At 33.7% G+C, this 12608-nt stretch overlaps 1 protein-coding gene and 1 long non-coding RNA gene across 2 annotated transcripts; one reads left to right on the plus strand and one right to left on the minus strand.

Moving 5' to 3' along the window:
- Positions 1 to 65: 65 nt before the first annotated feature.
- Positions 66 to 4511, plus strand: LOC143470115 (uncharacterized). The gene is made up of 4 exons (XR_013119297.1): positions 66 to 192; positions 840 to 910; positions 1122 to 1335; positions 4393 to 4511. It is a non-coding gene; the product is annotated as an uncharacterized LOC143470115 (long non-coding RNA).
- On the minus strand, positions 1178 to 12461 carry LOC143470114 (uncharacterized). Its single transcript, XM_076968017.1, has 26 exons — positions 12013 to 12461; positions 8995 to 9096; positions 8591 to 8749; positions 8465 to 8517; positions 8068 to 8240; positions 7634 to 7842; positions 7330 to 7434; positions 7035 to 7136; positions 6760 to 6959; positions 5854 to 5995; positions 5657 to 5725; positions 5378 to 5495; positions 4918 to 5081; positions 4506 to 4775; positions 4349 to 4423; positions 4236 to 4280; positions 3866 to 3970; positions 3540 to 3680; positions 3188 to 3277; positions 2969 to 3058; positions 2585 to 2798; positions 2311 to 2484; positions 2000 to 2107; positions 1742 to 1921; positions 1552 to 1646; positions 1178 to 1421 (listed from the first exon to the last, which is right to left on the minus strand). Exons 1-26 carry the CDS (start codon positions 12400 to 12402, stop codon positions 1251 to 1253), a joined length of 3744 nt encoding a protein of 1247 aa, XP_076824132.1. The 5' UTR covers positions 12403 to 12461; the 3' UTR covers positions 1178 to 1250.
- Between the last annotated feature and the right edge of the window lie 147 nt (positions 12462 to 12608).

The raw sequence follows: 12608 nt of genomic DNA on the forward strand, positions 1-12608 counted from the left end.
ATAACTTACCAAATATTAATTAAAAAGAAATGAAAAAAACAAAGCTTGATTTTATGCAAAGGGTTTAACCTGCTTAGATTCTGATTATTTCAAAAAAAACGGAGGAAGTAATACTCAGAATGATCACGATAATAATTAAGTATTTTTGCACATTGTCCTAACTCAGTCTACTTTCTTCAACGTGGTTAGTAGGTAAGTGTATAGGTGGCATGGAGAGTAAAAACAACTTTTACATGTTGCATTACATTGCAACACGTAATTTGACGTAATCATGTTTCTTCTAAATTAGACTTGGTTGTCTTTTATTGCGAAAGCTTATTTGGAATGGCGCTAATTTTCGTGAATATTGTATGGAGTATTTTTGAGTAAATGCTTCAGATCACTGATATCAACTAGCTAAAGAAAGAGGGCTGATTGTACTTATTGACAGTATGTTGCAGCTAGAAAAATAAACCGTTATCATAGCATTTATCTTCACAATGACTATAAAGTCTCTGCGCGATCTAAACACAGCAAGAATTCTCACCACTCTTACAAAAGCTACTGTAACTCTACCTAGCTTGTGTGGCGGACACATTTTATTTGCGTGTGCAAGCTTAGCTTTTTGGCATCTTGCTGATTTTTATGCTGTTTACCATAACTACTGATGAAAAACAAATGTCTTTAACAACAAACACATACATATTTTTTAAGAGCTAACCTAGCTACAGTAGCTAGTATTATATCCAGCCATGTTTATTTGCACATGCATTTATAGGTATCTCCATGCTATTACACTTCTCTCTCTGCCAATTATTTTCAGATCTTTTTGAATAGTAATTTTATTATTTCTGTTACAGAACTGTACGTGGACAAAGTCTAGCTGTAGCTGTAGAATGAAACAGTTAATGTAACTCCATGGGAGACTGTGGTTTGTGTTCTTTCATATCTTTGTTTTCATTTTACGTTTGATAATTAATAATTTAAGCATATTAATTTAAACATAACTTGAGCCTCAAAATCGATGACTGCTTGAGCATGAACCAGCCTCTAATTTCAAAATACCGTTAACTTATAAAAAAAAAAACATTTTTGAGCATTAAACCCGGGTTGCATGATAGTGAGACTGGAACTCTTTCCAGGAGACCATCGAGATGACTGCTTTTGCATGAATAACCGAGAATGTCACTTTTCCTAATGAAGAGACTTAAGTTGTATTCGCGAATATAAAACAAAATATTCTTTGCATGTCATTACTGTGCAAGGTAATGTCATGCTATGTTGGGCAACTGCAACTCTTTTTCTCTGAAATGAGAACCGACTTGGGTTCCAACTGGAGGCAAGACGTGTGATATTGTAAGTTTGAGATCATCTTCAATGTTTGTTTCATTTTGCGTTGAATACGACTGATTAAATATACTTCTTTGAACGAATGGTTGCTTCTGAAGAAAAAAAACTTTAACTTAAAAATGGTAGGTACATGAGCACATTTTTATACACGTTTAAAATTACTGGTTTTTCAAATTGAACAGTGGAGTGTTTTTGTCAGAAATCAAAACTTAGCATATTTACTGGAAGTTTCTGTGTCAGTTGCTTTTGTAAGTCGAACATGGTTATGCCTAACCCAGATCCAGATTTCTTGTAGGGATGTTGCTTTGACGTTGGTCCTGTGCATACAAATCAAACTGTTTTCTTAGGCTATCCCAATAAAAGGCTTTATGTACAATTTTATGCAACAAAACATGATTCATTTAAAAAAAACCTGTTTTGTTGAAAAGTGAAACTTTACTGCGGCGTTCACTAGGCTCTTGGTTAGGTTGATATGATGTCACTTGGGGAAGATTTGTGGTATAGGCAGGTTTAGAGTTAATTTTTTTCATGTTCATGCTATTGCCCACCGCCATTGTTGGAAGGATGTGAAGGAATTCTTTTTGAGATTTGGCTGTGGTTGATATATGAGTCACTACTATGATTTGGTTGTATATACAACCAACTTTTTAACACCGAACTCGGGACATACAGTTTTTGATAACCATATCAGGATTTCTTGGTCTTTCCGTTTCTCCATATACTTTTTTTCCTTTCAGCCTCATCAAATGAAAATCTTTTGTTGTCTGCTTGTATGGATCTTTTGAAATATAAAGTAATCCATGTCATTTTGCACATTCTTTAAAATTTACGTCTGAGTGTAGGAGCATAACTACATATATTTGCAATTTTAAAATAACTGTAACTTACTACATAATTTTAATAAAACATTTATATTTTTCTAATCCTAAAAATCCAATTTTTTAATTGTAACAATTGCAAAACTAACAGTTTTTTACTCACCTGTGTTATTTTCTAAAATGGGTTTCTTTTTTGTTGCTCCGATCAGTTGCTTCGAAGAAAGGTTAAATGAGAAATCTTCCGAAGCCCCACCATTTGCCATAGAATTAAACGCTCGTGGTGTGCGTGGCCCGAGTAAAGAAGACCACCCTCCAGCACTCCTGGTACCATCTCCCTCTTTCAATTAAAATATTTTGCAGAAATTAATTTTTTCGTTTTGAGGAACTTTTATTTTCAGAATATTTTTTAATCAACCTCTACCTGAGTATGGTATTACCTGTTAGTCGTTGGCTCATTCCTTGTCTATGTGTTGTAAATCTTGGCCTGTAGTTTCTTCTCTCTGCCTTTGTTACTTTCGCCATGTGACGAACTGATGACTCGACTTTACTTTGAATATCCCGTCGAACCGATGCTGGATTTTTAACCAATCTTTCAACTCTTATGTCAGACTTGCTTTTAATTGTTGCGTGGATGTCACTATATTCTGCATGCTAAAAAAATGATCATCATAAAAAATATAAATATAAGACTTCAGATAAAATGATTTTGTTTAAATATCTTGCGTAATGTATGTTACAGAGAAGAAAGTAGGAAACTAAACCTGGTTGTATTTATCAAATGATCTGAAAATTTACAAACGTGATAGTTGAGATTCCTTTACCTGCTTTGCTACTTCACCAATAAATACATTCATAGTTTCCGACAAAGTTCCCCTTAGCGTCTCTTCTATTAACTTCAATTTGTAATGTACCTGAATTTTCAGTAGAAAAGGAACTCATTTCTTGGCACGACAATAAAAACAACAATTTTATATACCAGTACATCTAAAGAGTTTTTCACGCAGCAGAATATAGTCAAGGTCACTGATGTTGAGGCCAACCTGTTCGGTTACATTCATGTCTTTCCACTCAGGATAAAGCTCAGTGCATAATAAACTCAACTGGGACATGGTGCCACTCTTCAGTTTAATCTGAGCAAGAAGTTTTTATTTTAATTAATTATTTCACTGCAAGCGAAGGTTTCATTTATTTATTTTGTCTATTCGAGTTTATTCCTGAAGGTCAGGAATGTAGTGAGGAATTAATTAGTTATTTCACTGCAAGCGATTATATTCCTGAAGGTCAGCTCAAAATTGTAGAATTGCAGGAAACACAACATGACCTCAGCTGTCAGTTTGGATCACAAAAACATACTTTACTGGACTGAAACGACAGATATGCAGGACACTTTACCTTGTCCAATTTCCTCACTATACTTGCTGGTAGATTTTTCTTAATGGCTTCATTCACTTCTTTCATCATACCAGTTTGACAACCAATGAATCCTTGAACTTTGTTCACAAAACCACTTACATTGTTCAACATGCCATCAAGCTACAATTAAAAAAGTGATACATTGTTTATCTGTTTTCACAGTCACAAAAAAGTTGTTTTTTTCGAAGACAATCACTGAGACTACAATCGAAAAATTTCAAACTAAATAGCATGCATTCTGTGTTGTTGTGTTTATTGCTTGTTATTTATCTACTTCTTTTGATTAATAATAATAAATCACTTGCCTCATTGTGCATTGCATTGATTCCACCAACGTTTTTCCCTTCAAGAAGTTCAGGATCTTGTCCACAAAGCATTCCTTCTGCTAGCTGTAGTACACTACTTGAAACCTGTATGAAGAAGGTTTAATTAGTTATGGTAGATATGGTCCAAGATATGGTATAGATTTTCTTACAGCCAAGTTTTTTGATTGAAAGTTGCAAATTACTTTTGTGTAAAATTTAACTGTGTAACTGTTAAACACTGTTTGAAACTTTTTATGGAGAAAAAATGCACTTGCAACATTTGTGAACTTCAGCAAAAAAATCACAGAAATACAATAAGATATATAAGTATTCCAACAGAAATGTTTTATTTGCACACAAACATGCATACCTTGATTGACGTTAAATCTTCTCTGCTTTCTTTCCACTCATTTACCTGATAAAAATTAAACTTGAGATACATACAAAATGAAAGTCAAACTCATTAAACGAAGTTAAACAAACTTTTTGTTCTTCGTCACTTTCCATAAGTTGATTTTCTTTTTCAGGGCTACTTTGCAAGGATATTGTAGAAGAACCCTCAAGAAATGTAGAAAACATAAAATAAGATCTACGTACAATTACAGAGTTAACAGAATAAGTCCAGTTAAAACAAAAATACCGTGTTTTCAATTTCATTATCTGTAGTCATAAGTTGTTGTTCTTTTTCTGTCTCTGTAAGTCGTTGTTCCTTATCTGTCTGCATTTGTTGTTTTTTATCTGCCTTAATGTGTTGCTTTTTTTTATCTGCCTTATTTTGTGGTTGTTTTTTTTCATTTATGTTCATATGTTGTTCTTTTTCATATGTCTCGTTTTGTCGTTGTTCTTCATGTGTCATCCTATATTGTTGCTCTTCATCGGGGATATTTAATAATTTTTCTGATGGAAAACCCTGACAAAACAGCCAGTCATCAATTTACCAATTTCTTTACCACAAAAATACCGTACTTATTATGACTAAATGGCAGACATAACATATTATCTTGCACAGAATGTGAAATTTAAGTGCAGTATGAAATAAATAAGATTCTTACGGTGGGTGCTGTAATAAAATCGCTTTCACACAACAGTGTATTGTTAAGTTCATTGATATCTTCTCTTTGGAGATGGGTTATTGCCATAGCCACTTCAGTCCATTCTTGTCCAAATTGCTGGGCCATTTGCTGAGCGATGGCATTAAGGTTTTTCTGTTCTTCACCTAAAGAGAAACTCTGAAGCAAACTCAAACTTATTCAAAAAGATTGCAAGATTTTGTTTACTATAGCAGCGCATCTAAAGTTTCAAAAATTGTGAAAAGATTAAAGCTCACAAAAACTTTTAAGAAATTAAAAAATGATATTCAAAATTTCTACTCAATTTTTTTTATCACAATTACGTGTCTGTTTACTTGTGTTAGAAAGCTAGTGTCTAACTTTGAAGTAGTGGTAATGCTTATGCGATCATTTGCCTAGGCAACCACAATATTGTAACTTAGTTAAATGCCGGTAAACTAACCAGGAGTGAATGTGAATCCTTCAGAGACCTGGTACACCTGAATTGATTCATCCATCATTTCTGGGGATGGATTGGGAGTGGGTGCTGCAAGAACTTTGAATGGGTTTGTCTGCACACCCTTTATTTTTGCAGAACAACTTGTAGTTAGATAAAAACATTTAAGTACAATAAAAAAAACACATTTAATTTGTAATAAATGGAATGTGTGTTTATATTTGCAACTACTGCAACCAGTAATAATCTGAAATAATTTACAATCTTTTATGTGAAATTTCTTACTTTATTGTTGGTCTTCACAGCTTTGTTTGAAAACGTTTTTGATTTCTTCCCATCCTGCTTAAGGCTCATCTATTGAAACAATTTGCTATCACAGTGATGAGCAAAACCAGTCAATAAAATGCTAAAAGCAAGCAATAGCAAGTACCCAAACGCGTAAAGAAAGCATGACAAACAAAAACTAATCAAGTCAACTCAACCTTGGAGCTCGATCTAAGTTTTCTATTTTCTTCTTGCAGAGCTACCACTTGCAGCCTCAGAGATTCTGTTTCTTCATCGACGGAAAAGGAATTGAGACTTCGGATAGAATCACTTCTGCTCATATTTGTAGCCGACAGAACTCTGTTTGATGATAAACTTTGTGATAGTAATTGGATATTTACTATTTAGATAAGCTTATAAGCATACTGAAACAAGTTTTCTTTGATCTTGCTTCCAACAGAAGAAGCTTTTTGTCATGTTTTTTGCAATGTCTTAGGTGTAACTCACGAGTCAATCGTGCTCAGTCATAGTGATACGTTTATTCATGAATCTGTTAAAGAGATTGATGACAGATATCTTTTTCACCTTTTCGCGTCTTTTTTTACTCAAGCACTTGTGGAATCTCGAAAATTTAAACATAGCGCTTGACGAAAAATTGTTCGATTGATACAGCAGACACAAGGATTTCAAAAGTTTGAAATTCAACTGAACCATATTATCAGCTAGCAGGGCTTCACAACCTTTTTGGTTCTGCGACCCCATTTTAGAAAAGAAATTTGTAATCTCGTAATGGAAACATAAAAACAAATATAAAATTAACAAAAAAGGAAGTCAATTGATGAAAACTAAATTTGTTTCACAACCCCAAAATTACATTTTACACCCACAGTTTGAGAAGCCCAAAGCTAGATACCCATAGCCACCACTTGCTTATTTCTTAATCTTTAAAACTAGTTGTATTCAGCTATACTGATAGTATTATATATACTGTTTTCTACCCTGCAAACTATCACAGAAAGTGAAGAAATACATTGACAGACGTATTCAACTAAATGGAATGTTAGCTTCAGTTTTTTGGTTTCAAAAAAAAACTTTTTGGTAGTCTGAAATTTCAACGAACTTACACATCCCGTTTAGAGCTCACTGCTTGTAGGCTGTCCGAGACTGGCTTGTACAGAGACTCCAAAGATTGCTGTGCTGAGCTTCCTTTTCTCAAAGCAGACTTGAGCTGTGTGATTTGTCGATGCTGATCTTCCAAGATTCCATCTTTCTCTTTCAGAGTATATGATAATACTTCAAATTTTTGCTTCATGCTTTGCATATGCTGTAGAGAACCACAGGAGTTGTCGTTTTATCCAAGTCAAAATTAGGCAGAAAGTCTATTTTTGGTGCATCTTACTTCTTCATGTTCCTTTGTAGCTTTTTCCTGTTCAATTTTTGCCAGAGTTCCAAACTTATGCTCTTCCATTTCTTCCAGATTTTTTTTCAGACCATCAACTTTCTAAGTGACCGCACAAATGTATTTGCATATACAGACAGAAGACAATGACATAATGAAAGCATATCAAGAAATAAATTTAAAGCACATAAGAAATGGAAGTTACAGGTCTGTGTTGAGACATTTTTGTAATCTTTGTAATTTGGAAATGAAGAATTTATATAGAGAACCACAAATGCAATACTCAAAAAATTACCGACTGCAACTTTCTGTTATCTTTTCTTTCTCGTGTGACTTCATCCTTAGTTAGTTCATGGTCGTTTTGTAGTTTCTCATAGTCTTTGTACCATTGCCTAACCAACTAACAAGTGACTGTTAATCACAAACTTAATACAACGTAATTTTTGCATAACTATGAATGGCAAATACAAGCAATGTTTGCTCACAATGTTAAATATTTATATTGAAATTTGGAATGCATGTATCTTTATTGGTCTGTGGTTGCACTTTTACACATAAACATCAAATATATCATAATTCAAGCAAATTCAAATAGTTACTCGTTTTTGTTGTTCGAGTCTGCTTTCAAGATATTCTACATCTTTCTCTTTATCTTCCATTTGTTGTAAAATCTTCTTAAGCTCTTCCTCAAATTGGTGGGAGTGGGCCATGCCCTCGACTCTCGTCCGATTCAACAAATTATAAATCTCACTTGCTGCATTTTTCAAGTAATTAAACTCTTGCTTATTGGACGAGTCTGCTTCACCACCTAAACCACAGATACAATGTTACTGGGCCATCATTACTACAGTAGAAAAAATTTAACACTATCGATACATATCTGTATTATTAGTAACAACTTTGACTTTTCATAAATGGAATTTATAGTTGGCTTAGGAATTTAGTAAAGTATCAGCACTCAACTCTTTTAAAAATGAATGAAAGTTATTATCATTAATTCATGTAAATTGTAGAATGTAGAATTTATATTTGCCATGTCTTCTTTTGTAGTCATTGTCCAAAACGTCTTGTTTAACTTGCCATTGCAGATTTTTTCTCTGTCTCTCGAGATGAGCAGTGTCAGTACCGTATTGTTTGAGTTGTTTTATTTTCTCATTTAAGCTTTCAACCTTTTGTATATTTGCCTGAATGTGGTCCAAGTGGTCACTAGAAATTTAAACAAAGTAAGCAAGAAACTTTTTATCTTCTGGATAATACTTAACTTCATCTTCATACATTTCTGTACGCAGTATTTCAAAAATCATCACTTGTACTAAAAGTTATGGTTATTCGTGTTTGCATGTCACAAACTTGTCGCATCTATGAAATGGTTCATTGTGAAATATACTAGTTTTAAATTTTTAGAACATCAGTAAATTGGATTAACTTACTTTATGGCATTTGAGTTTGTGATGGAATGATTACTTCCAGGTTCCAAATCATCCTAAAAACATGTACTAACCATAACAATATTTATTAAATATGGAATAGATGAGTATTGAAATGTAGGAACTCACGAAGTCATCAAAATGGTCCTCATCCATCCAGTTCTGCAGAGATTCTAGTAAATCTTTATTTTGATTCGTGTCGTTTTGTCTGTTCCACGATTGGTCCTCTTTTAACTGCTGGTTGGCTTTTCGAAATTTATCCATAAGCAGGACAACATTAATTCGCAACTAAATACAAATTCATTGCAGTTAGTGATACTTTCATATCCTTTCCCTATCCTTAAAACTTTTTGTCATGAATTAAACTTTGCCAATTCAATTTAAGTCATTATGTAAAACAAGTTATTTTATGGTTAAACATAGGCAACGTTTTATATTTGCTAAAAACTCTGTTTTAAACTTTGACCATTCTATGAAATTACGGCTTATTTTTATTTAATATTGTCTTTGTCTGTGTAGTGTTCACAGTTTACCATGTCATCTTCAATGACGTGAAGATTTTGTTCAATATCCTGCATCAGGTCAATTTCATCTGTAACGTCATCATCCGACACATTTTCAAAGTCAGTGACAGCCTAAAAATATCAAGAAATGGTGTTGCTTAGTCAAACGCTGAGTGTTTCGTAAGGTAGGCCTAGTAGGTAGAAGTGTAGATCTGTGTTTTGTGATGTAGCATTTTTGTGTATTCCAGGTTTTCAAAAATTATTGTTTTAAACAACAAAATGCACAATTTGATGAAAAATTAATCCTGTTTTTAATTGGTCTGCTAATCAACCTGAGTTGCAGAGTGTAGACTACAACTACAAATACATCCTATTTGAAATGAAAAAGTTGAATGTTTTCGAAGTAGGGGATTTAACCATACCCAATACTCTTGGGTCGTTTTAATTATAAATAGGGCGATTATTTTTTGACTTGTCAAAAAAAGTCAAAAATTTGTCAAATTTACAGCATTAGGTCAAAATTGTTTACAAACTGCATTTTCGTGGTGTCTTAGAGGTTGTACTGTAGGCGAACTTGTCATTTTACATTGTACACCTTGTAGCCTACTTTATCCTGTTGTAAATGGCCCATTGTCTACTTATTGTGAATCAGCTCTTGCTTCGGTTTTGTTTTAGATAGTTCAATAACTTCATGTATCTTTAGTTTAGACAAATGTATCGAAAAGTTTTTGTTGTGTCTTAGTTGCAATTTTTTGGCAGTGATTTGTAGCCTACTTAGCTCATTTCCTTTTTCAGAATAGGCTAGGTCTGTGTTCACATTTTTGCCCTTATTTACTACAATAAATTTTAACTTTTGGTACAAAAATGCGTAATTTAACTACGTGAGTTCTTCATATGTCAAAATTTGTCAAAAAAAAGTTTTTTAATGTCAAAATTTTCAATTTTTAGGTCAAAAAATAATCGCCCTAATTATAATTAATATATTTAATTCATAATTATGAATACTGGTTTCTAAACTGAACGATTACGTACAGTATGAGTTACAGTGGTTGTAGTAATGTAGTGAGTATAATACAGTGTATTGCGTTGGGATGGATCCACATAGAAGTTCGCGGATCTACGTTTTAACTAGACTAAACGAGCTGGCAAAAACTTTGTGGCCATCTGCTGGTAAGAACAAGGCAACCTTAGCAAGCGCGGGGTCCAATGCAAGAAATGGTGGCGAGGCCATTAGTCGATTTTAAATAACTTACTGTAATTGAGGTAATTAATAATAAATTATAATATAACGTAAGCCAAAAATGACCTCTTTGCAAATCAGTTCCCAATAAAGCTTTGTTTCATATATTATATTCACCAAAACATTTCGTTTCGCAAACAAAGTGAAAAATAACATTGTGATTTGCGCAAAATAAAAGTTAAATTGTTATTTTTGTTGCTAAGCAGTACGAGAACCAACACAATCGCATCGGCGTAAGTTCGGCCCAGGGTACGAGATCGAAGCATTCCCCCAATATCTCGTGTTCCTGATTAGCGCGGGAATCTTTCTGAGAGGCGTCTTTGAAAACACCTCATAGACATTGCTTAATGTCAAGAGATGGTAGGAATCTCGTGATGTCTCGGAAAACCTCATGTGAATATGTGAGTCCAATTAAAAAATGGAAATGCTCCCCAAAGAGTAGTGGACATGTGGAACCGTCATCCCAAACAACTTTAAAAACTTAAATTAATGACAAAACACTCAAAGCGAAATTGAAAATATGTAATGATACCCTGACTGTAAACTATAAACTGATCAACCCAAAGCGCGTTCTGTTTATAAATAAAGATAACCAACGTAGAAATGTAAATTTACAATCAACACGAGAAATGTTAAAAAATTTCGAACTGATGTGGCGTTAACCGCCACAAATTCAAAAACTTAACCCTATCCTAACCAGGCTCGCGACTTTACTATTTTAAGTAGGTGTGGCGGACTCCGCACACACATTTTCAATCGTTAATTACTAGAAAACTATACGTCGTAAACTGATCGGATTTTTACAGGTTAGTAGAAAAATCATCTGGCTTCCTGTATACATCATAATTGTAAAACTAAAGAAAGTGAATTTAGTGTAAATTAAGTGTTTCTAAAAGTGACACATTTCTAGAAATTTTTCTTGTTACGCCGCGCCCCCGCTGTGCGGAAAGCCAGCTGACCGCGAGAAGAGAACGCAAGAGAATAGTTAGTCGAGTTATTGGTGCGTAAAGGAGTAATGCGCTTCAATGCGGAGAAAGAGCAAAATTATGAAAATATCACAATATCTCAAAAATTACAAAATCCAAGTTTATCAAACAAACATGGACAGATAGCTGAACATTTTTTAGAAAAAGTCACCATATTTCAAGTTTCTACAGCAAACAATGCAACTGTACGCCACGTTTTGCTGTGACTGTGTACGGGGGAGGCCAAGTCTAGTTAAAATAGGGTTAAAATTAGCTTCGAAAAATCTTTATTTGGATCCGACTTATAAAACATAAACTTAAAAAAATATTTATCAAATTTAATTTTGACTTATACCTCATTTAAAAGCTATACTAACATAAACAGTCTTTAGCGCACTTACCACTTCTCCAACTCCTAGGTTACAGCATTATAGTTAAAATATTTTGACTGTGAGAATTTATTTCCTCAGTCGTATGGTTGTAACCAAATCATATTCTTTTTCGGAATCGAGCCAATTAAAGCGAGCCGATTTAAAATATGACTTGACTTGAGTCAGTTTAAACCAATGTACTTAGTTTAAACATAAAAAAGTGTTGAAGTCACCCTATGTGTTGTTTTCAATTGGTTAAACAGTCATTGCTCTCTCCAAACTGGTCTAATTGGTAGTCTACTTTTTACAGAGAAATGTAGTCTAATTATTTGGGTAAAAAACGTTTTTGTTATCTTTTATAAGTTATACTTTTTGCTGTGAAAACTGTCATAAAGTGACTCTAGTCAAGTCAAGTTACAACACTGACCATAATTAACGAACTTATTCCTAGCCAAAATATTTTGTTGCAAACCTGGTTTACTCGGTTTTGGATTTCTTGGACCTTGGAAATCTTGCTGGTTATACTCAGCCGCGGCGTATTCTTTGACCCTGGTCTTGAATGTTCCAGAGGCATAGTTCCGGCTGGAAAACTGTCTCTATTTTGAAAGGTTGTGAATTGTGATTGATTAAATAGTCTACTTCCTCGCAATGATCTTCTAATCATAAGATGCTCGGCGGCTAAGATGGATCCCTTTCTATCCCGGCCATTTGTAACCTGACTGTCTCGGTCGAATACCGGAGCAATCATTTTTGGATGTTCATGTGTTTCCACATTTCGTTTTGCTGGTTTGGCTTTATTGTTTTCCGATTTTTTACTTGTGTTTTGGCGAGTTTTATCATCACTCAAACCCATACGCCACATTATAAGAGCAACATTTTAACAGTTAACACATATAAAAGGAATAGTTATGGCAAGGGTTTTCTATGGCATTCTTTAAGATGTGCTGTATTTGACCTTTAATTCTGTCTATTTTAAAAATTATTACGGCACAAGTATATCTCTTTGTTACGCCATTGTGATTAATTCAAAGTTAAACAATGAAAAGTGTTAATTTAATTAAATCAACA

This window comes from Clavelina lepadiformis, chromosome 9 (genome assembly GCF_947623445.1).
Source record: "Clavelina lepadiformis chromosome 9, kaClaLepa1.1, whole genome shotgun sequence".
Classification (NCBI taxonomy): domain Eukaryota; kingdom Metazoa; phylum Chordata; class Ascidiacea; order Aplousobranchia; family Clavelinidae; genus Clavelina; species Clavelina lepadiformis.

Coding starts and splice junctions, on each gene's coding strand:
- LOC143470114 (XM_076968017.1), bottom strand. CDS start 12,402: ATGTGGCGTATGGGTTTGAGTGATGATAAAACTCGCCAAAACACAAGT. Junction 3,971..4,235: donor AAGATTTAACGTCAATCAAG/GTATGCATGTTT, acceptor TTCTTCATACAG/GTTTCAAGTAGTGTACTACA. Junction 1,647..1,741: donor TTCACTTTTCAACAAAACAG/GTTTTTTTTAAA, acceptor TTGTATGCACAG/GACCAACGTCAAAGCAACAT.